The 25,579-nt window shown below is 35.0% G+C and overlaps 1 protein-coding gene across 1 annotated transcript in view; it reads left to right on the top strand.

The window, feature by feature from the left end:
* The window catches only part of LOC114333340 (girdin), a 52,534-nt gene that overhangs the window by 4,370 nt on the left and 22,585 nt on the right, over window positions 1-25,579 (top strand). Inside the window, exons 3-10 of the mRNA XM_050651478.1 lie at window positions 1,183-1,463; window positions 1,548-1,798; window positions 2,997-3,078; window positions 10,811-11,116; window positions 11,178-11,612; window positions 11,671-11,985; window positions 15,182-15,512; window positions 17,130-17,380. Coding sequence (XP_050507435.1) covers window positions 1,183-1,463; window positions 1,548-1,798; window positions 2,997-3,078; window positions 10,811-11,116; window positions 11,178-11,612; window positions 11,671-11,985; window positions 15,182-15,512; window positions 17,130-17,380 — 2,252 coding nt within the window. The remainder of the gene's footprint in view (window positions 1-1,182; window positions 1,464-1,547; window positions 1,799-2,996; window positions 3,079-10,810; window positions 11,117-11,177; window positions 11,613-11,670; window positions 11,986-15,181; window positions 15,513-17,129; window positions 17,381-25,579) is intronic.

Here is a 25,579-nt window from a genome sequence, read left to right as displayed (position 1 = left end):
CCAAATACTCTCTTTTTGTCCTACTAAGTTTTAAACCTTTTTCCTCCAGAGCTTGTCTCCACTGTTCCAGTTTTTGTTCTAAGTCTCTTTCACTATTTCCTATTAACACTTCATCATCAGCGTACATTAGGCACCATGGAATACAACCCTGTAGTTTCGCTGTTATCTGGTCCAAAACTAATGAGAATAAATAAGGACTAAGCACTGAGCCTTGGTGCAATCCTACTTTCACCTGAAACTTATCAGTCATACTACCCGGTCATATTACCCGTATGCACGCCAATGGTGAATATAAAATTCTTAATTGTACGTCAAAAAATGCGCAATAACTACCTCTTAAAACCTACCAAATTTCATTTGCATATCTCATCCGGTTTTAGAGCAATAAATAAATCGTCAGTTTGTAAGAAAAAATTCAACATCCCGTATCTAGGAAACGAAGCATTTGCGGACATATGTTTATAAAGCAAACGGGCATTATTTTTTCATGCAGAATTACTCCTTAAAGTTTGTCGCACTTATTTAGAAACACCCTGTATTGATGAAGAACGTTGCTAGTTGTTAAAGTACCTAACTTTTTTATTATTCAACATAAGCTAATGAATGAAAAAGCATAATATTAAGAAAGCATAAGGCTACAATTGATTTTTAATTTCAATATTTTATATACGCCAGAATATTCCACAGGGTGTTCCAAACTTTGAGGAAAAAACACACTATCATTGTTACACCCGGTATACACTGAGACTTATCTGTTTAGCAACAATATTATTACGTCGATATTCTTGAAGAATAAAGCTATAACATATTAAAAAATCACTAAAATCGGACAACAGATTTAGGAAATACAAGACATCAAAAATGTCCCATTTTTAAGGTGGTGCGTTAATTTTGGTGCTTAGTGTACAAGTAACTAAAGTATTTTTTTATCTATATTTGGGTATCATATGCAACAGCTTAAACTTATTGGTTCCTAAGGTTGTTTTAAGCAATTTGCATTTTATTTAAATTTTGCAATAGATTGTTTTGTTTTAATTCATGTTTTATTTTTTTTTAAATCAACGATTCATGTAATTTCAGGTAATTGTAATTGTTACTGTTGCTGTCTGACTCTTTGCAAGCTTTGTCCATAAAATTGTACAATTTTCAGTGACAATAAAGCATATTTCTGTTCTATTCTAGGTCTCAGTATAACAGCAGCTAGGACAAAGATCTTCCATTGCATTATAAAGAATATAAGAACTATTTATGAAGACGAATTGGGACAAATCGTAATTTCTGTTCCTGATTGTGTGATATTGGGCAGAGCGCCCGCTTCACAGACAGCTCTAGAGCAGTTGAAGCTATTGATTTTGCTCTTGTTAGGGTGTGCTGTTCAGGGGCCCACAAAGGAGATATTTATATCCAAAATTAAGGAGCAATCTCTTGATGATCAACATGACATTGTTGAGTGTATTAAGAGGGTAAGTATTTCTAACATTTTAAGGATAAATTAAAGGTGTTGTCTCTGTCCAAAATATAGTATTAAATCAAATTCATGTTTGCAGGTTACTGATGACCAATGCATAGTCCTCACCCTAGATTGGACAGATCAAGAGCCACAGAAACTATACTACCACATAAGAAATCTTACAGGTGAAAGAGAAAAGCTGGTCCAGCAATGGGTCACAGATCTAGGCCAGGAAACAACTGCATTAGGCTCTGCACAAAATGCAAGCAACCAGGGAGTGGAGTCCAACCATTTGGCTGTGGAGCTGGCAGATTGGAAAGCCAGGATGAGGAAACAGAGGCAGGAACTGTGAGTATTGTTAAGTGGTTTTCTGTAACTCTCTTTGTGGCCCTTTTGCCTATGAAACTTTCTCTATAAAAGCAAATTGATTATCTTTGAATTGTTTCCTGTGCCAGCTATCACTAAAGTATTCTTGATCTTGTATATTTTTGGTATCTGCTAAAGATTTATTCCCAACTGCCTTTGGGTTATGATTAGGGATGGCGGTTGTTGACAAAAAAACCAGTTTTCGGTTATACCGGTTTTTTTAATTATGGTTTAACCTGGCGGTTATAACCGGCAAAAAACCGGTTATTCTGAAAACCGGTGTTTTTTTAATTAATAGCCAATACTCAATAGGTTAAAATGTTACATTTATATTGCACTTTAGTTTGTCCAATTTTCCTCCTGAAAAATTCCCCAGCCATTTCAACTTCAAAATTTTCCAAGACTCTTTCAAATTACCCTAAAATTGGTCGAGAATACCCCAATCTGGCAACTCTGGTTCGCCGCGTTGTGTCAATTGGGAAATTCTCAAAAGTGATGTTCCGTCTACCGATTATTCGGCAGATCTACCGAATTTGATACCTATCTACAGAGACGCCCCTTGGATCTACCGAGTTTAAAAAAATATCAAAATGCACTTATATTCTACTTAAAAATAAATTCGATAGCCAAATTATCATTTATTTTTCTTTTATATTACCATTAAAAAAATTTCAGTAGTATTTTTATTACATCCATATAATACCAAGAATTATGTATTGTATCTGTATCCTAATTATTAGAATCCTATTTGGGTATTCATAATCATAACATACAAGAGTCTCAAATAATCAAATATGAAAAATTATACTGGAAGATGGTTGGGCTATTCATTTCAACCAGATCACTTACCGTTTATGATCTAAATACCTATTTCCAAACTATGATAAATTATTTATTAAAATTTGATTAGCATCGAAAATAGATAATAGAAATCTCTTAATTTTTTCTCTGAATGAGTTATTATATTTGCGAGAGTTAAATTTTCCGGTTTTTCACCCGTTATTACTTTAAAACGAAAATACCGGTTATTACCAGGACAAAAAAACAAGCGGTAAAATCGGTTATTGCGAAGTAAAAAAACCGGTTTTTAGGTTATAACCGGTAGGTTTTTCCATCCCTAGTTATGATCTCTATATTGTGATCTGTACTTTGACCTTTGACCAGTTTTTTTTCATTCCAGCGAGGAAAAGACTGAAATTTTAGCAGAATGCAAGGAAGAATTAGAACATGCCAAGAATTTGGTAGCAAAACTAAAATCTGATGTAAGTATATAAATGTTTGTTTCATTTTATATTCATTTATAGACTAAGAGTACAAAAAATGTGCTATTTCCTGAAATTATGATGATATATTGGTTGGTCTGCATTTAACAGGTAATCTTCTTTCTTTCTAACGATGCATTCGGTTGATAAGGGCATCTGTATAAAGAATGGGACTAAATATAAATGTCAAAAAGACCAAATATATGTGTTGTACTTTGTACTAGGTCAAGCAACCAAATACTAGAAGAATAATAATTGACAAACTGAAGGGTGTGGATACCTTCGTACACCTAGGCTCACTGTTAAGTAACGCTAACATTGTTAGCTAAGAAATTAAACGAAGAATAGTACTTGCTAATAATTGTTACCTTGTTTTGAGACGACAGATGGCCTCAAATCTACCCAGAAAAATTAAAGTGATTGTCTATAAGACACAAATGAGACCAGTGCTAACATATGAAGCAGCAGAAACGTGGTCACTTACACAGAAGGACAAAGAACTGCTTAAATGTTTCGAGCAACAAATTCTAAGAAGAAAATATGGTGGAATAAAAGAGCAAGGTTTGTGGCGCAGATGTAACTTTGAGTTGTATAGAAGTTTAGGAAACTTTAAAGGTCCCTTTCCTGCTCCCTAAACAGCTACAAGAAATGTCTGGAAGAACACTTCTGACAGCTGTTAGTGGTCTATCATTGGTATCTTTTTAGACCAAGCAGAGAACTGGGTTATATCCCTTTCTCCTGTCTTTGCCATCAAAAGGTAGACTATGTCTTTCGCTGTTCTGACCATTCGACCAGTGCCTTCCCATGTTCTCATTCATGGTATACTTCCATATTTGTTGGTGGCTGTTGCAGTCGCCAATGTATATAATAGTGTGTGAATGAGTCTTTACCACTTCTGATTTCCATGTAGTGGCTGGGGGCTTATGTATGCTATTCACGGTAATCTCACTGATTTTGGTGACTACTTCATGTATATTGTTTTCATTAGATGCAGTAAGCAAGAAACCATTTTTTATGGCTTCAAATAAGTAAATTGTAGCCCCCGTAAAACGTAGATATATTTCTTCCCTTAAATTAAGTTGAATTGAACTTTGTCTTCGGTATAGGTCTCTTGTATGGCTACCAGGTCAATGTCGTTATGGTGTAAGATTGCCTGTAACACTTGGCGTTTTGCCATATATTTACGTATAGGTTAGATTAGTGTTTGTGATTGTGACGCTGGCAGGAGTTTGTTTCGCTCATCTGCCACCAAATTTAGCTAACTCATTTAGTGTTACCTAGGGTGCACCACATGGAGGCGAACTAGTATTATCTCCCAACTACACAAAATCCAATAAATAAATTTAACGAATGTTTACAGAATTTACAAAGCGCATAGAATCAATGCTTTCAGAATTAAAACATAACTAGTTACATGGATGCAATAGACATCAGAAATACACCCAGAAAATTATGTTTAGATTTAAACTATTTTCCAGATGAATGGAAAAAAGCATTAATTAGACCCATACCTAAATCCCTAAATGTAACAATCCAACCGAATATAAGGATTTACGACCTATTAGTATTTCGCCAACTTTATCAAAAGTGTTAGAACGCATTATGGAAATGCAGCTTCGCGATTATATTTCTAATAATACTATCTTAACTGAGTTACAGTCCGGGTTTAGGCCCTTTCACAACTGTGAAACAGCACTCCTTAAAATAACTGATGACATTTTGAGAGAAAGGGATGTGGGTAAAGTTACCATTTTAGTTTTGATCGATTTCTCTAAGGCATTTGACACTCTTAATCCTTCGCTACTTTGTGCAATTTTGAAGTGAATAGGCTTTTCCGTGGATGCATTGAATATGGTTGAGTCTTACTTGCGCCATAGGAAGCAGAGCGTCAAAGTAGACGAAAGGAGCTCTGATTTTGTAAACATTTTGTCAGGGGTGCCTCAGGGCTCAATCTTAGGTCCAATCTTATTTACTTTATACACCACCAATATTGGGACTTCTGGGCTAAAGACAGTGTTCTTCGAGAGACCAGACGGTAGAAGATCAGTGGGCCGTCCCAGAAAAAGATGGAAGGATGATGTTGAAACCGATCTATCTAGGATTGGGGTACAACAATGGCAAATCGAAGCGCAAGATCGCAGACGATGGAGGGCCATAGTGGATGCGGCGAAGACTCACCCCGAGTTGTAAAGCCAGTCAAGAAGAAGAATATTGGGACTTCCCTGAATACCTGTAAATTTCATCTATATGCAGATGATACACAAATTTACCATTCATTTTACCCGGTTGACAGAGCAAGTGCCATTGAGACTGTTAATCAGGATATTAAATCATTGGTTGATTGGGCAAGAAATCATGCATTAAATTAATATAAACTCTAAAAAAACTAATCTGGTGGTTTGTGGTCCTAGCCGGGTATTTCTGGAGATGAGTAACACCATTGAAATCGTTGTTGATAATGAAATCATTAAACCTGTAACTAGTGCAAAAAATCTAGGTTTAACTTTAGATAATCACCTAAAATTTACAAAACATATTAACACCTGTGTGAGTAAAGCATTTCTCAGTTTAAGAACAATTTATCATAATCGCCGCTATCTATCTTACAAGGTAAAAAGAATACTGTGTGAAAGTTTAGTTTTATCTAAATTTAACTATGGTGATGTTGTGTATGGGCCTTGTATTAGTTCAGATGACAGGAGAAGAATTCAGGTGGTTCAAAATTCGTGTCTTCGTCGGATCTGTGGTGTAAGAAGACACCAGCCTATTTCTCACAAACTAAAACACATAAAATGGTTGAGCATGGAAAAGAGAAGATATCTACATGTTGCTTGTCTATTCCATAAAATCATCAAAAACTCATTACCAGCATATTTTTTTAAAAAAGTTATATATATATAACTGACATACATAATGTCAATACAAGATATAAAAATAAAATTACAGCTCCACCACATCGTACAGAGCAATTCAAAAACTCATTTACATAATATCAAATATCAAAAATATATAATGGATTAGCAAAACAATTAAAATTAAAGTCGATTGTATCGTTTAAGAAATCTCTTAAAACTAAATTGCTAACTGAGTAACACATGTGTCATAGTTAATGACCTGTTATGTAGCAGGTATAGACTATGTGATAGTTTTTGGACAATATTTAATTACAAAATGTTCCCATTAGTCACGGTTTTCGATTTGTTACAAAACAGGAAAAAAATATATCATTTTTTTTCTCTTGCTTAAGATGAAAAGCAGAGGTGCTGATTTCTTGAACTCAGTACCAACTGATCTTCGGCATTTTTTTTCTTGTTATTATATTACGCATTTATATTTTGTATGTTTTGTGTACTGTATGTACTTGAAGGAAAAATAAAGACCTTTATCCAGATTTAGCCATACGGCTCACACTCCCTCTAAAGGGAAAATTTACTCATCCCAGATACCTACGGTATCAAAAGGATTGAGCTCGGGTGGGACTCTTTCCGTGTTATCGAGCCCTAGGTGACTTGGAATGCAGGTGTATCTCCCAAAAATTTTCGTACACTTCTGGCCGTCGCAAGTAGTACAGCTTTCTGCATGGTCTTATAAAGATGTTCATTGAGACCCAGCTTTTTTATGCTTTCGAGAAGGGTCTTCGGAATGACTCCAGTAGTAGATATAACAATAGGTATCGTCCGTATATAGACCTTTATCCAGATTTAGCCATACGGCTCACACTCCCTCTAAGGGGAAAATTGACTCATCCCAGATACCTACGGTATCAAAAGGATTGAGCTCTGGTGGGACTCTTTCCGTGTTATCGAGCCCTAGGTGACTTGGTATGCAGGTGTATCTCCCAAAAATTTTCGTACACATCTGGCCGTTGCGAGTAGTACAGCTTTCTGCATGGTCTTGTAAAGATGTTCATTTAGACCCAGCCTTTTTATGCTTTCGAGGAGGTTCTTCGGAATGACTCCAGTAGTAGATATAACAATAGGTATCGTCTGGGTACTTTGCATTCTCCATTGCCTTCGTATTTGAATTTCTAGATCTCTGTACTTGGCGATCTTTTCAGTGAATTTACTACGTAGATTATTGTTGTTAGGTATCGCCACATCAATTAGTGTTGTTTGTCTTGTTAATTTATTAACTAGTACGAGATCTGGTCTATTATGTGCCACTGTTTGGTCTGTGAGCACAGTGCGGTCCCAGTATAGCTTGTAGTTGCCATCCTCAAGCATACTCTCAGGGACGTATTGATAATACGGGAGATGGTCCGTTTGGAGAAGTCCCAGCTTGATAGCTATCTCTTGATGAAGGATTTTTCCCACTGCGTCATGCCGTTCCTTGTATTCAGTTGCAGCAAATGCCTGGCAGCCCCCTGTAAGATGTTGGATGGTTTCTTGGGCTTGACATCCATATCGGCATCTGTCGTTTTGAACCTGAGGGTCTTTTATGATATATTTCAGGTAGTTTCTGGTTGGTATAACCTGATCCTGAATGGCCAGTAATGAACCCTCCGTCTCAGGGAACATCTTTCCTGATGTCAACCAGTAGTTCGACGCTATATTGTCGACATAATCTTGGCTGACCTCATTGGGATGTCGCCCGTGCAAAGGTTTACCCATCCAGGCGCGCACTTTTTCGTCCTTAGTAAGGTGGTTTATGCGCAGTTCTGCTTCCCTCAGTTTGATCGGTGTTGTGTCATCTACTGCGCAGATAGCGCGATGTAGAGTAGATGTCTGAGCCTGCATCTGAAAATAAGTTCTTAAATTAGCAATTTGTTTATCTAATTGCTCACCTATATCCATAAGTCCTCTTCCTCCTAAATACCGGGGTAATGTCGTTCGTTCTACTGCACTTTTAGGGTGGTGTTTTTGTGCCTTTGTGAGGTGTGTTCGTACTTTTCGCTGAAGGTTTTCTATATCCGTTTTTGTCCACTTAACAATACCAAATGAATAGCTAAGCGCGGAACAAGCGTAGGTGTTTAGTGCCTTAAACAAATTTTTACTGTTAAGCTGTGAACGAAGCAGCTGTTTTACCCTTCTTATAAACTCAGTAGTTATCTCAGTTTTCATTTGCTTATGGTCAATTTTCCGCGCCTGCTTTACTCCAAGATATTTGTACATATCGTTGTCGCCCATGGCCTCGATGTTCTGGCCATTTTGCATATCGAATCCACCGGGCTGTACCTTTCCTCTGACTATATTCAAAACACGGCACTTGTCTAGACCGAACTGCATACTAATATCATTAGAAAATGTTTCTACAGTTTTTAGCATCTCTTCTAGGTGTTCTCGAGTGGAAGCCATTAATTTCAAATCATCCATATACAACAGATGATTGAGCTTCGCTACCACAGTATTATTGCTTTTAATGCTAAAACCTGAGTCAGTGGAGTTTAATAGTTGGGAAAGGGGGTTCAAAGCTAAACAGAACCACAATGGACTCAACGAGTCTCCTTGAAATAGGCCCCGGTTGATTGCGATATTTTCGGTTTCGATATTGTTTTCACCAGGTATTTGGAGGTGAATTTTAGTCTTCCAATCTCTCATTATATGCCTTAAAAAGGTCACTATGTTATCATCTACTTTGTAAATTTTCAATATATCTATTAGCCATTCATGCGGTACTGAATCAAAGGCCTTTTTATAGTCAATAAAAGCAGTAAAAAGGTTCCTTTTTTTAGTGAATGCCTGGTTAGAAATGACTGAGTCGATGATAAGCTGTTCTTTGCAACCCATGGAACCCTTAGCGCATCCTTTCTGTTGAGGCTCTATGATATTGTTTAGAGCACAGTGTTGGTAGATACGCCGGGTTACACATGATGTGACCAATTTATACAAAGTTGGAAGACAAGTAATTGGGCGGTACTTGGATGGATCTTGGGTGTTATTTTGATCCTTGGGTATTAAATAAGTAGTTCCCTGAGTTAGAAATGATGGTAATTCCTGCGGATTAGAAATAACATGATTAATTAATGTTGATAAGCACTCATGAATACTCCAAAACTTTTTAAGCCAGAAGTTCTGAACTCCGTCTGGTCCAGGAGATTTCCAGTTATGAAGCTCTTTGATGACATTTGAGACTTCTTCAGTCGTGAATGGTTCGTAGTTAGCAGTGACGTAGTGGTGACAGTTGTGCGTCGTATCTTCTATCCAGCCAGCATTGTTGTTAAAAGCAGCTGGTGTGGAAAGTTGATTTCCCCAAAACTCATGAATTTCTTCTTGGCTTGGGTAAGACTTGTCGACACTTTCTACGGTGGAATTGAGTTTTCGGTAGAACGCCTTCTCAGAGTTCTCAAAAAGTGCATTGTCACATTTTCGGCTGTTACTAACTTTATACCTTCTTAATCGTCCTGAATAGACGGAGAGTTTTTGTTTTAATGTATCCAGACACTGTTGGGCTGTGTTATTTTCTGGATCGTATCTCGAGTGTCTTGCAGTGCTCCGCATTATTTCTTCAGCTCTTTTAATGACTTTTCTACTTGTAACACCTCTTATATATTCTGTGACTTGACCAATATCCCTACGCAGTAATTCAATTTTTCCGAGAAGTCTTTTTTCCCAGGGTGCAATTCTGTTACCAGTCCTTCCGTTATTAGTACCCCGTCGTGTTCTGATCTTAACGCCCATTACATTGGCAATTGCTGTAGCTGCACAGTAGATTAGCATATGCAGATACTCCAATGTGTGGGCTTCTACGACATAATTGGGTAGGACTTCAGTATTCACAATTTGTAACAGTGCACCTAGTTTCTTACAAGAGTTTATTCGTGGTAGCGGTGGTCTGCTAAGTGGATTTGTTCCATTAAACTCTTGTACGGCACGAGCCATTTCGTTCTCTAGACTATCGCGCAACTCGTTGTTTTCCTGTTGTGTATTGTCAGGTTGAGTTTCTGGTATGGGAATCTCAGGAATCTGCTCATCAAGGATTTCATTAGGGACTTGATCTAAAACTAGCTCTTGGTTATTAATCTCCCGTTCGACTTCGCTTTTGATCGTATTGCGTCTAGTCTCTGGGATAAGGTTGTTTCTTACGATTACCCGGTATTGATCTGATACTCTTTGCTCCGATACTTGAATATCTGGGTACTCCCTGCAAAATTCGGCATACAGCTGTTGTCTGTAGCCGATCGTTTCTTGACCGAGGTTTGTCACCTTATAATAGAAGCGCAAAATGCTTTCGTTAATGGACACAGTCCATTTCATGCGCTGCCTCGGTCGTCCCGCTTGAGTGAGCGCCGGCTGATGTTCCGGCGCAGCACCTTCAGCGAGTGGAGCTCTTGCTGTTGTTTGGCTCGCTTGTGGTTGTTGTTCTTGTTGTTGGGCTGTAGCTGTTTGTGTGACAGGGGCCCGCCTCCTCAACACCCTGCCACCGACGTCCCGCATGCTGTCACGTCCAGCGTCGGCTCCAGACGTGCCCTGGCGATCCCCAGGCAGCGGCCCTAAACATAAACTATTAGTCTCCATTCTCATGGGTGTGCATTTTATACCTACTGCCAGGTGTCAGTTTTTGTTCCACGGCAAGTATTCCTGCTACTCTCTGGGTATTGGCGCTACGAATACCCAGAAAGCATCCCCCATTCGCAGGGGGCCGCGCCTGATAGAAGAACTGACATAAAACTCCCACAGGAGACCTTTATTATTATTATTATTATTATTATTTAAATCAGATTAATTTCACTATAACTTCAAATAGTTTACATATTTTAAAAAGTTAATATAAAACTCTTGTCTTGTCTTTTTAGAATACGGAATTACTAACAGAAGCCAGAAGAGTGAAAGCTTACAGAGATGAAGTAGATTCTATGCGAGAGAAAATTGAAAGGGCAGACAGGCTAGAAATCGAAGTCCAACGTTACAGAGAAAGACTTGCAGATGCAGAATTCTATAAAGTTAGAGTAGATGAACTTAGAGAGGACAATAAAGTACTTTTAGAAACCCGGGAAATGCTGGAAACTCAGTTAGCAAGAGCGAGACAAAGGGGTGATCATATGTTGGAACTAGAAGCAGAGTTGTTGACTGCAAAGCAAGCAATCAATGACATCGTGCTGGTAAGTACATAATATAGTCTCTTTTGTAACAAGATAATAATGCTGTTTTGTTGCTTTAAAGGAGAGAGATGCAGCTAAAGAAAAGATCCAGGAGCTACTAGATGAAAATTTACAACTTCAGCAGCTCACCAAGGCTGCTCTTCAAGAATCCACGTGTCTCAACACCTCCCTCGATTCAGACATAGAAGAATCAAACTCGGGTGATAACAGCTTGTCAGAACAACTCACCAGTAATGCGCAGGCGCGAGCTTTGAAGCTTGAACTAGAAAACAAACGACTATTATCAACCATAGATGCTCTAAAGGAGAACAGTTTCTTAGAAAGCGCTAGTAAGATTTTAGAATTGGAAAAGGAGAAGAAAAAGTTGGCGATCAGGTGTGAGCAGTTGGAAGAAAGCTGTGAAAGGTTTAATCAGCAGAATGTAGAGCTGGAGAATCTGTTTAAGAACGCCATACAGGAGACTAGGAAGTTACAAGACTCTTTAGAAACTCAAAAGGTAAAGTATATCTGGTTATATCAATATTTTGCTATAGGTATATTTTTTTATTTTGTAGGTTATATCTGAGAGGCAAAACCAAGAACTGAGCAATGAACGTGGCCGTATCGGCGAAATGGAAAACAATATCGAGCATGTCACAAAAGAAAAACAAAGAGTTCAACTTTTGTGTGACACGATCAAAAAACGAGCTGATGATGCCGAAAAATCTCTTTCTGAAGTATCTGAACAACTTTTGGTTCTACAAGCAGAATCCGATAAGTGGAAAGAGTTTGAAAAGTCCGCCAGCAAGATGAAGGAAAAGGTAGAGATGTTGGAGAAGGAGAATAACAACATGACGAAGGAGATCGGTAGGCTGAAAGAGGTTTTAGAGGTAAGTGGGCTCATATATTAGTGTTACATAGCTTTAAGTTAGGTTTAAATGGGTTCTTTATGCGCCTCATCCTTTAAGAATATTGGCGATAATCACGGTCCATTTAAGTCTGTCTGCAGCAGTTCTGAAGAGTTCTATTATTGTTTTTCCACTCCACTGCTTTAAATTTTTTAACCAGGGCGTGCATCGTCTCCTCGGTCCTCTTTTTCATTCCACTTTCCCTTTAGTCTGGGCAGATTTATCGGAGAATAGGCCATTTTTGGGAAAAGTTATTTACCAGCAATTTTATTGCTGGAATCGAATCTTATGATTGTATATATTAATAATATAGGTATGCAAAGTCCGCAGATAGTGTGCTACTTTTTTATAAACAAAATGGCGCCCGAAAATCGTGTTTTTTTTTCAATTTTTGCTCTATAAGTCCAAAGATTTTAACTTTACACCAAAAGCACCAAAATAAAAATTCACCGTAATTAAATTCTGCATAGAGACGTGTTTTCCCGATTTACTTCGACGAAAATTTTCTCCGGAAAATGCGGGTTTTTCCAACAAAATCTTTAATTTTCAACTAAAATTTTTGATCAGTAATTGTTTATCAATAATTAAATAACTTGGTAATATAAAAACTCTTTTCGTATAGATTATAATTTCAGAAGCCGATGGAAATTGAATGAACAGTTTAGCAACAATTTAATTGTTAATTAAAAATATACAGTCGCTATAATAACCACAATAATTATGATACATAAGAATAACTATGATTTTTGTACAAAAGTACCTGTACCTATCTAATGCACTTAACATAATTGAAATTGGACTATTTAAGCGGCCTCAGGAATATTTTAAAATTATAAACAATTTTTTGGCTTATAAACAAATAGAATATTTTGGGAAAGATTAAATTAAATTAAATTAAATCATGAAAACGGTACTGGAAAAAATCGACAAGACGCTTCTTTTAAAAGAAAGAACGTTTAATTGTGATGAGTAGTTCCTAAGATACAACCGGTCAAAGTTGACCGGCATTTACGGCAAAGATATAAACAATAGGATCATAATTTTCAAACCATCACCTTTTTATTTTTGTCCTCTTTCTCCACACCAATTTTCATATCTTTAAAGTACTCATACATAAATTATTATAATAAAAACTATCTATATTACGAGTGAAAACTGCCAATAATTCGAAAATTCCAATCAAAAATTAGGTTGGAGAAAATGTAATCTCAAAGTTCAAAATCGGTATACGTTAAAAATGCATTTTCTCGGCTTCACATGGAGCAATTTTCTTCATTCTTTTTTTGTTCCCAAGTAACTCGAGTAGAGCCATCTAACTAACGCATTATTAAATGTCAAACTTTTTTTTTTTTTGTTATATTAGATTAAGGCCATGGGTACATAATTCGCAAATATTTTACGGCCATCCCTAGTTTTTCCGTCTTTACACGGCAAATTACGTGTAGTAAAATTCACACTGGTATGGATATGTAAACATTACTAGAATGTCATTCTACTTGAAAATGTCATCATTAACTTAAAGAGATGGCTTCAAGTTAATGATGACATTAACTGTAGTAGGAGAGAAGTGTAACTTCAATAATAACATACAATTTATACAATACAATAAAATAAATACACTTTAAAATAATAAATAAGGGTATCACAGTTTATGTAACATAGTACTCTTTTTCATATTATAGAGGTCTGGGTCTTCTCTCACGATAAAATCGTTCATTGCCATTAAGCAGTTTGCCATGGGGGAGTTTGCGTATTTTGGAGTTATTTTAAATAAATTGTGTCTACATCTAAGTCTTTAGTCTGGTACATTAAAATTTATAAATGAAAGAATCGTAGGACAATCTATGATTTAATGATTTGATGTTTGAGATGTTTGAAATTAAAAATCACACTCAAATTTCTCTCCTTTTTCCTGCAACTTATTAGAATAAACATTATAGCAGTTTTCAGGGACTGTTTACCCTCGGTGGTGATGTAATCTTTCATTCTGCGTTTATATTTTTCAAAAATACTTATCAGTTTTCTCAGGATTCGAAAAAAATTAATGCATTTAGACATTAAATCCGAAAGTTTGCGCCTATCTCCTTAATAGTTCTACGAGTTTCTGATGTCGTACTCTATCAAAAGCCTTTTGATAATATACAGTGAGCACGTAAAGGTTGGAATAAATTCATTTTCTCGAGAATGGACGATTTTGGAAAAAAATCCCAAAACAGGTTAATTTTTATTTTTAAATTACGACTTATTGGCATATATATCATACTAGTGACGTCACCCATCTGGGCGTGATTACGTCATCGATGATTTTTTTAAATTAAAATAGGGGTCGTGTGATAGCTCATTTGAAAGGTAATTCAATTCTCTGTCCAGTAATATAAACATTAACATAATTATTTATACAGGGTGTCCAAAAAATTTTTTTTAATTAAATTTATTGACATAAAAAGAAGATTGTGTGTAATTTATTTAATTCAAAATCAGAAAACAGGAAAAAATGTTTATTTGGCAAATAAATATTGTTTTTTACTTAAATTCAATATTAAAGCCGCCACCCACCAGCCTCGTGACAGTTTGAACATTTAATTTAAGCGAAAAGCAATGATTATTTTTCAAATAAACATTTTTTTTCAGTTTTCTGAGAGCAGTAAAATGTATTTTGAATTAAATAAATTACATACTTTCTTCTTTTTATGTCAATTAATTTAATCCAAAAAAAATTTGTTGGATACCCTATATAAATAATTTATTAATGTTTATATTACTGAATAGAGAATTGAATTACCTTTCAAATGAGCTATCACACGACCCCTATTCTCATTTAAAAAATTCATCGATGACGTCATCACGCCCAGATGAGTGACGACACCAGTCGTCATTTAAAAATAAAAATTGACCTGTTCCGGGATTTTTTTCTAAAATCATCCATTCTCGAGAAAATGAATTTATTCCAACCTTTACGTGCTCACTGTATAAAGAAGACGTAGAGATCCTGGTTTATATCTAGTCGTCTTTGCGTGAGAACGTTAAAAGCGAACAGAGCCTCTCTTGTTCCTAGTGCTCCTATTTTCTAATGTAAATATAGATGCCGTAAATCTGCTACTGCAATGGTCTGCAGTCTACATTTTGTTTATTGTGTTGATTTTTGTCATATTTGGTAATGTTTACTGTCTTGTTTTAGACGAAAGATGTGTGCGTTGATGAGTACACGGACAAAATTAACAGGCAAGAGAAAGACATCGAACGAATGACCAAAGAAAACAAAGACTTGAATGTACAGGTAGAAAAATTGCAAGAACTAGAGAAAAAAGCTCAAGAATTGATGTCACAATCTTCCATCAACAAGGAAACAATAGCAACGCTGCAAAAAGATCTCGTTAACGAAAAAGTCACCAGTGAGAAACTGAAGAACAATCTGGATAAGTTGGGATTAAATGCCGAAGTACTGGACCATGATGTTGCCGTTGTGATAGAGAAGATGTTGGATAACAATGAATTGTTGAAGATTATTGGTAAGAAATTTATTTATTTTTCTCAAAATACATAGTCATTGGGCCCACATATAAAATTATTATTTATGACCACACCGTCGAAACTTTTTGTACTTGTTATTTGGGCGGAGTCGGACAAATTTGGAGCTTGGTGCATTATGGTAGTGGGGCGTTTGTCTGTCAAGCTGTCACGAAGTTGTCAATTTTATGCAAGAAAACAATTTATAACCACATTGGTCATTTTATTTTAATCAATGGTTTTTATGATATAAACAGCGAAAACAATTTTTTCGGACAAATATTGGGCCATATGACGCGTCGGACAAGCTAAATATGTCAAAGTTATGAAAATAATAAATTTATTGCCACATGGCTAATTTTAACAGAATCTACAATAAAACATTTTTACAATAATGTGGTAACCTTGTCAGACAATTTTCACGGGGCATATGCTCAGTCGGATGCACCGAAGATGTCAATTTCCTGGAATTTTTTTATTTACAACCATTTTTCTGACAAAAATAGGAGGTTATAAGTAATTATATTCTAAATCAAAAAATTTAAGTGTCCGGCAAAAATATTGGGGCAAATTGACAGTCGGACAAAAAATTTAATTTTTATTAGTAGGTAAACTATACGTTTAAACTATGCTGGGTTCGTGCATCCCTTATCTTCACAACCATTTTTCCGGCAAAATAGTAGGTTACAAGTAACTATATTCTTAAACAAAAAATGTAATTGTCTGACAAAAATGTTGGGGCAAACGAAGAGAAAACTTATTCTTTTAGGTTATTGACGCCCTTAAGAGGAGGCATTGTCAAAAAAATTTTAAAACAGGTTTTGTCGGTTACTTTTGAGTCGATTTAGCTGAAAATTGGTACACCCACTAAGTACAATATTTAAAAGGGCGTGACGTAGAGGGAAGTACTCCCTGAACAATGACAAACATTGTTCTTGTAGTTTCTTTTCTCGAATTTAAAAAAAATTCCAACGAGAGGGAAAATTTTGTAAAATTTTTTGAAAATTTTGGACCTATTATTTTTGTCCGACAAGTGATCTAATATGCATTACACATGTAAAAAAACAGTAAAAAATAAAAATGACATCTGTGGTACTAAATAAAAAAATTCCAGGAAATTGACATCTTCGGCGCATCCGACTGCGCATATGCCCCGTGAAAATTGTCCGACGAGGTTACCACATTATTGTAAAAATGTTTTATATAGATTCTGTTAAAATTAGCCATGTGGTAATAAATTTATTATTTTCATAAATTTGACATATTTAGCGTGTCCGACGCGTCATATGGCCCAATATTTTTGTCCGACAAAATTGTTTTCGCTGTTTATATGATAAAAACCATTGATTAAAATAAAATTACCAATGTGGTTATAAATTTTTTTTCTTGCATAAAATTGACAACTTCGTGACAGCTTGACAGACAAACGCCCCACTACCATAATGCGCCAAGCTCCAAATTTGTCCGACTCCACCCAAATAACAAGTACAAAAAGTTTCGACGGTGTGGTCATAAATAATAATTTTATATGTGGGCCCAAGGACTAACACGTTTCATGTTATTACGTCTCATTTTACATGTGATTCCGTCATAAACTCACAGTAACCTATTTTTATTAGGTCCCATGGTGAAAGATCTCCTGGGAGAAACAGAGATGGTAAGACAGAGCGTAGTGGAGGAAAGAGACAACCAGTGCGAAAAGCTTCTGGCAGAGATATCTAACCTGCAAATATCCAATGACATTCTACAAAACGAAAACGCAACATTGAAAGTTGACGTTTCCACTCTGAGGTCCCAAATTAATTCCTTACAAACACAACAGACTGCTTTACAACTCGCTAACAGTCAATTAGTGGCGGAAAAAGATGAGGTAAGCAACATTAGTGAATGTAAGGCTACGGCTCCACGGGCGAGAAATTGACGCTAGCAGTAGCAGTAAAATGAACTTAAGGTTCCGCGGAACGGAATGGGAATAGCCGAACTGAACCGACTACGTACAAGTCCTGTAGTCGGTACAGTTCGGCTATCCCTATTCCGTTCCGCGGAACCTTAAGTTCATTTTACTGCTACTGCTAGCGTCAATTTCCCGCCCGTGGAGCCGTAGCCTTAGAAAAGATCTGGGCTCTAAAACGTTACCTTGTGGTATTCTAATCTACATAAGATGATATTTTCTAGTTAGTGTCTGTCAAATATCTTGAATAATGTAAAACATATACGCTCTGAGCTTCGCTGGTGTCGCTACTAGCGGATTACTAATGCAACTTTCGCCGGTAATTTTTAAATTTATGATTTAATTGTTATCGCTTAAGAGGAAACAGTAGCGATCAACAGGTAGCGAAAACGCGTTCCAAGATTGCGGATGTAATTTTGAATATTTTTTCGAGATGTTTGGCACACGTATTCGTAATATAATAAAGAATGGCGGGACAGAGCCCAATTTGAAAAATATATTAATATACTCCATCTAATTTACTTACCGTTGCACGTCATCCGCGTCATCGCCCGTGACGTCACATGATACCAACACGAAATATTTAGGCGGTAGGTGTGTTCTTTTTCAGAATCACTTTGCCGAGTACACTGGAATTACAGCCACTAGGCATATTTTATTATATACGCGTAGAAATAATATTTGAAGATTTCTATTAATGTTAACCTAAAGAAATACACAATAATATGTTTCATTTAATTTGTATAAATGGATTATAAAGCGTTTTTATGAAGCACATTTGTTCGGAATACACTGTAACTATAATCGAACGCAGGTGATATTTGGCATAAATTGGTAACATTTATTTGACAGTTGCGGTGATGACACTTCATATTTGTTTATATTCTTTACTATAAGTTTTGCTTCATTATATTTACTGTTTTTATTATGTACTTTAACGTAAGATTATAACTTAATTCTTGTTTTCTATTTCTAAAGTATTTATTTATTTACATTGAATATTAATGTGTTTTACTGTATAATCCACTTCCGCAAAAATTGTATGATGTATTTGATTTAAAATGAACCCAAGAATCTTTTGTAATTGGGCAACAATGTCAACTTAGATCTCTAACGTAGATAATGACGTGCAACGGTAAGTAAATTAGATGAACTGTATGTGGAAATTACTCTGTAATTAAATACAATATTAAAAAAACGAGCCTGTACCGCCATTAAGAAGAACAAAAAAATACACTTTCTTCAATTAACTTTTTTATCCGATGCCTAGATTTTGTGTCATTTTGGAACTACTAATGAAATAAAAAATTTTAGTAGTTCCAGAATGACACAAAATCTAGGCATCGATAAAGAAGTTTATTTGAAGAAAGTGTATTTTTTTGTTCTTCTTAATGACGCACAGTGGTTCCAAATGCCTAAAACGTGGTCATGAACCTTTAAAAGCGTATATTGTTTATACATTTCGGAATTACTTTCGTTCTTAGGGATTTTTGGCATCGCTGATTACGAATATAACATTATTTTTTCTGAAAAACAAAATGGCGGATCCAACATGGCGGAAAGAAATTGAAAGTATCAATCAAAACGCAAATTGTTTTGTCAAATTTGGTAATTTAAGATCGATGATTACAAATCTAACATTACTTTTTATTAAAACAAAATGGCGGATTCAATATAGCCGAAGGAATTTCGAAAATTTTATTTTAAATGCATATGTGTTTAAAAATTTATATTATAAGGGGTTTTTAAAATTGCTGATCACCAATACATCTTGATTGTGAAGTACAATATTCAGTACCTATTACTTATGTACAACCACCCATAAATACTCCACAATCGCCAGAATCATGTAATATGCGTCATTCTCCACTTTTGTATTCAAACAACTGCCAGCAATGCATAGGCAGTTATAGGCAGCTAAACCAAAGTGATTTTGTATCTTCTTACAATATATTTTAAGACTAATAAACATTATTCGCAGAATTATGCAGAATTTTGTACTTTTTGAATGTATATTTACAAAATTTTGATTATTTCAATTATATTTTCACTATTTATGTACAGTCCATCTAATTTACTTACCGTTGCACGTCATTATCTACGCCAGAGATCTAAGTTGACATAGTTGCCAAAGTATAAAAAAATCCTGAATCCATTTTAAATCAAATAGATCACATAATTATTGTAAACGTGGATTATACATCAAAAAAAAATAATATTCAATGTAAATAAGTAAAAACTTAAGAAATAGAGAACAAGAATTAAGTTATAATCTTTTAAGATTTGCAGTTCAAGCGTTTTTGTTCTGCATTGTTAATAATTAAAAAACGGCTTCGAACTCTTGACATGAAGCCGGTAGGTTTCTTTGTATATGTCTACAATAACAACTAAAAAAGTTGTCAGATAGGTACCTCGATTATTCCAAGTCGTGATAAAATTATGTGAAATTTATATTTTTATAGTAAAGGATGTTTTTATTTTAAAGTAAATAATAAAAACAGTAAATATAATAAAACAGATACTTATAGTAAAGAATATAAACAAATATGAAGTGTCATCACCGCAACTGTCAAATAAAGGTTACCAATTTATTCTAAAATGTCACCTTCGTTCGATTACAGTTACAGTGTGATTCGAGTAAATGTGCTTCATAAAAACGCTTTATAATCCATTTATACAAATTAAATGAAACATATTATTGTGTATTTCTTTAGGTTAACATTAATAGAAATCTTCAAATATTATTTCTACGCGTATATAATAAAATATGTCTAGTGGCTGTAATTGCAGTGTACCCGGCAAAGTGATTCTAAAAAAGAACACACCTACCGCCTAAATATTTCGTGTTGGTATCATGTGGCGTCACAGGCTATGACGCGGATGACGTGCAACGGTTAGTAAATTAGATGAAGTATAGTAACAAATTTAAAGCATTTATTGTTATTAAAACTTAAGTTAACTTACATCTTACATTACTACATACTTAAAAAAGAAGAATCTGCTTTATAGCGATAAAATTGATGAACCACAAAACGTTTTACAGCTTTTTCAATATACGCGTTTTTTTAGACTTTCTCTGTCGGTCAAAATAACCTCGGACATGGTTCACTTGTTCCTGAGCTGTGAACCACAATACATCCAGTCTGATCCTTATACCTGCGTATTACGACTTTACGATAGTATGAGAAAACAACTGTAAACATGAAAATCCCTAGATAGGGACTTTTTTCTTCGCCTCATGACCACGTTTTCAGCATTTGGAACCACTGTGTGACGGTACAGGCTCGTTTTTTTAATATTGTATTTAATTACAGAGTAATTTCCACATGTTAATATATTTTTCAAATTGGGCTCTGTACCACCATTCTTTATTATATTACGAATACGTGTGCCAAATATCTCGAAAGAATATTCAAAATTACAGCCGCAATCTTGGAACGCGTTTTTGCAACCTGTTGATCGCTACTGTTTCCTCTTAATATTTACAACGCAAAAAAGTAATTAAATTGTAATCGATTTTTTAAAGATTTTGCTAATCATTTTAACGTTCTATTAATGAAATATTAATTTCTTACTTCGGATACTTTCAGAATTATCGTCTAGATGGCGCTTAGATTAATTTATAATTACATATTACGAAATATTAAAAAAACTTAAATTCAGTATTTAAAACGTAAGTATATTTAAGGTAAAAATATACACCAAAATAGCTTTGGCCAACTAATATTTTTTCCTATTAATGTTTTTAATTTCAATGTTTTAAATTAATCACTTTGACATTTATGTTAAATTTCCACCGAACGTTCACTGATTTGTCACTACTGGCGCTCACGAAATTTTAAATATCCCCTCTACCTACGAGCTCACAGCGTATACAGTCGGAAAAATGAAAGAATACCCATGAACGATCACATCAATCACTTATTTTGTATTTGCTGTATTTTTCTATAACAAACGTTTGTTATTTATAGAAAAAGACAACAAATACAAAATAAGTGATTGATGTGATCGTTCATGGGTATTCTTTCATTTTTCCGACTGTACTTTTAAAATACATTTAAGGGGAACCGATTACAGTTTAATACAACTTGTATATTTTTACAGAAGGTTAAGTTATTAAGGAAAGTTCTAGTAAGTACAGTTTGGATAAAAATCTGGATGACTTCTTAATTTGTTTAATCGTTGGCACGAACATACTTAATCTTTAGATTTATTTAACTGTTTGATTTTTGCGTGTACATTAAAATCACTAACAACATTGCATTTGGAACTTTTTCATATTATTATAAATCTTAACCTAACTTTACATATTCGAAATTCTGATGTTACACCAGTTCTTCAAATTCCTGAAGATTCTCATTCTGTCTCATTCCTGAGACAAAATGATCTTTTTAGTTGCTCTTGGAATGTTTTCTCCTTCTTCTTAGCCTTCTATCTTCCATTTTTGGACATAGGCCTCCCTCAACTCCTTCCATCTATTTCTACTTTGAGCAACACACTTCCAATTTGTTTTGTCTATGTTGCTGAGTAATCTACCCATCTTATATGTTGTCTTCCTCTTGGTTGTCTACCAAGGTCTCCAATGTTGTATTGTAGCGTTCCAACTTTGGCATTTTTGTCTAGCAATGTGACCTGCGAAACATTTGAGTTTGACAATTTTTATTGTGATATCCTTGACTTTTGTTTTTGATCTTACCCAGTCGTTCCTCGTTCTATCCTTCAGTTGTATACCTAACATTGCCCTTTCCATTGCTTTTTCTGCTGTAGTTAGTGCCTTGTTTGACATCCATATGTCATGATACGAAGAATGCACTGGTTGAACACTTTGCTCCAGTATTGAGGTATTTTGTACTTCTTAATTATCTAACTGAGTTTTCCAAATTCTGCGCATGTCCGTCTTGCTCCCCTAGTGATTTCCGTACCGATTTGTTCGATTTGCCAAGTTCCAGAATTTGGGTTAGGTAGATATATTCTTGGATTTCTTGTTCTATTTCATTGCCATTACACGTCTGGGGTCGTCTGTGTTTGTCATGTCGTTTGTATCACCACAGTTTGTAGACCTCTAATGTGCTCGCTGTAGTCACGATGTCGTCAGCGAATCTGAGTTGGTCTAACTTGTTGTCATTAACATTGATGCTATTATGTTGTCCCACTTGTAGTTTTAAAGACGTCTTCTAGGGCTAGATTAAACAGTTTTAGCGATATTACGTTGCCTTGTCGAACTTCTCTCTTAATGGGGATGGGATTTGTATTTTTGTTTAGTTCAAAATCATAGTTGCGTTTTCATATGTATTATGTAATAGTTGTCTATATATCTAATCAATAGGGAACTTGCACTAAAAAATTTTTTTGCATAAAATTGTTAATTTATGTTTTAAAATGTTATATTCAAAATATTACGTCTTAACAATGAATAGTGTACGTACAACATCTAATCAAAGTTCCGCGCCTAAAATTTCCGTTTTAAATAACTTCAAAAGCGAGACCTGGGGTCTGACGTCACAGGCCACTCGTATCGTTTGCTCGTTCGGGGTGGGCTATTGCATTTAATGCAGTTTGCCCATAGATAAATAATATAGTTGAAATATCTTGTTTTACTCTGTGACAAAAATTATTTTTTCTGTGACAGGCAAAATATTAACATTTTATCTCTGTTGACATGTATTAAAAAGTTCTTTTTTATGAAATTACTTTTGTCGTTTCTTGTGTTGAAGAACAAAGAAGAAACAAGTAACTTAAAAATAAACAAAACTTTTAGTAATAAAAGTAAGAGTAACGAAAAAGTATTGGTGCTACTATAGTATGCGGTCTACAGACGGGTTTCTGCTATAGCTTGCGGTCTACCGAGGGATGCGGTGTAAGTATAAGCTGAGATGATAAAGATATTAACTTGTAAAATTACAATAATGATTCTTCTTATTTATGCGTATTATTAACTTTGTAAAGAAGGATTTTGTTGGCTATGTACACGTTCTATCGGTACGTCTGCTAATCACCATAATATTTTCTCAGAAGGCTTTGAACACAATAATGAAAGGCTCCAGTAGGTACTAATAAACATTACAATAAAATATAATCTTTATTATAATGCAAATTACACCGTAATCTTTTCCAGGATATACGAAATCCTTTGATTAGAGGTAGGTAGATCAAACCCACGGGGTAAACCGTTATACTACAGTCGAACCCGCTTATTGGAGTACCGGTTATAGGAATATACCGGTTTAAGGAATAGAAATTTGAGGTCCCAGAACGTTTCCATTCAGTCCTTAATAAATTTATCCGCTTATAGGAATAGGATTTAAAGACAGAATACCGCTTATTAGAATTAATTTTTCAAATAGACGAACAACTTTTTATGTATAATTTCCCAAAAAATTAAATTAATTCTGGTTTATTAGGCCTTTCAGGTAATAGCTACTTTATTACGCACCGCACCAGTTTGACCCTTCCCCGAAATATACAACAGACCATAAAAATTTCTATAAAATGCTTCTTACTCAAAATTTCTATTGACACGCACATCTTTGCAGTTATAAATTTTATTGGTTAATGGTTTATTGACTTCAACGAGAAAATAGCAGACAATAGAAACGTTCTGTAGTTGTTGATAACCACACTATCCATAAACCTGACGTGAGTTTAAATTCATTTTTGCCTGCCATGCCAATTATTTATCTTAAAACAGAACTCGATAACGAAGAACCGAAAATTTTTTAAATTTGTTTATTTTGACGGTAATTGATCGGCTTTCGATGACACTGAATATTTAGAGCAAAACAATGAAACCACCCAACTCAATATTAAAGCGAAAGATGAGAAAAAGATGAAGATTTTTTCGATCTTGTGGATATTCCATCAAATTCGGCAAGTCCTAACCACTTGTAATATTATAAGAAGTTTTCTGGAGGGCCAATTCAATGTAAATTTTTCTAATTTGTATAACAGACATTTTTTAAGAAAAACTAAGAAGTTATTCTGGTGTATGCATTTTAAATAAAAGAATACATACAATGAGAGCCCCACAGTATTTACATATTGCACACATTTCATGCTTAATAGTGGATGCATGCACAGAAAATGTAATTTGGTTTTTAATAAAATAAGTTACACGACTGTATTATTGACATAAAATGGCCTAAAACCATAATACTTAAATATATGTATGTAAATGTAAATGTAGGTACATAGTATGTAGGTAGTACTATTATTATGTATAGTCAGTAGGTTCACTTATTTCTACTAGCCATCAATGATCGGTTATTAGAATATCCCGCTTATTGGAATATTTTTGCTTGGCACGAAGGCTATTCCAATAAGCGGGTTTGACTGTATAATATAATGGTACCAAACTATTGTTATAAACGGTTTAATTATGCTTATTAATAACTCTTACTTATTTGCCTTGACACCTCGCATTTCTCCAATAGAATAGCTTTCACTACTTTTTATAAAAGTTGCCACGATGAAGACATCAACGGTAGGTAAGTTAGTCAGATTGACCTTTTGAAAAACCCTCGTCCGTCATATTATGCGTTTTAAACTCTTTACAAAGTAGCACTCAACTTTATCAATTTCAGTTTAAAACTAAGCTGATTGGGGAACTACTTATTACAATATATAAGATGAACATAAATAATACCTAGGAATTTTCCATTAAAGACGATTAAAATGTAATATACCCGTGATACCTACCCTAATCGCGTTGTTTCCGACTAGCTAGACCGGTTGACCGTGGCCTGTGACGTCGAACCAATAGAAGGACGTTCAAGAGCCTCTTAAGATATTTGAATTTTATAGCATTTTCAAAGCGTCGTAATTAGCGTACGGGTTAAAAATATTTGTTTTTTCGCATGCAAGCGTTTTAATATCATGTTACCTTATGTTTTTTAATATCATTTTAATATTTAAAAATTTATGCAAGTTCCCTATTCTACAGAGCCAGAGCGGCCGTGGAGTAACGGCATAATCTCTGGCCTCATACGCCAGTGCACGTGGGTTCGAGCCCTGCCAAAGACAAACCATTTTCATTTCCAATAATGACACGAGCCGTCTCACCGTGCCTCGGACAGCACGTAAAGCCGTCGGTCCCCCTGGGCTAGTGTACATCGGCACTAG

This window comes from Diabrotica virgifera, chromosome 1 (assembly GCF_917563875.1).
Source record: "Diabrotica virgifera virgifera chromosome 1, PGI_DIABVI_V3a".
NCBI classification, from domain to species: domain Eukaryota; kingdom Metazoa; phylum Arthropoda; class Insecta; order Coleoptera; family Chrysomelidae; genus Diabrotica; species Diabrotica virgifera.
The sequence above is the reverse complement of the archived record's forward strand: the minus strand, read 5'-3'. Positions and strand labels throughout refer to the sequence as shown.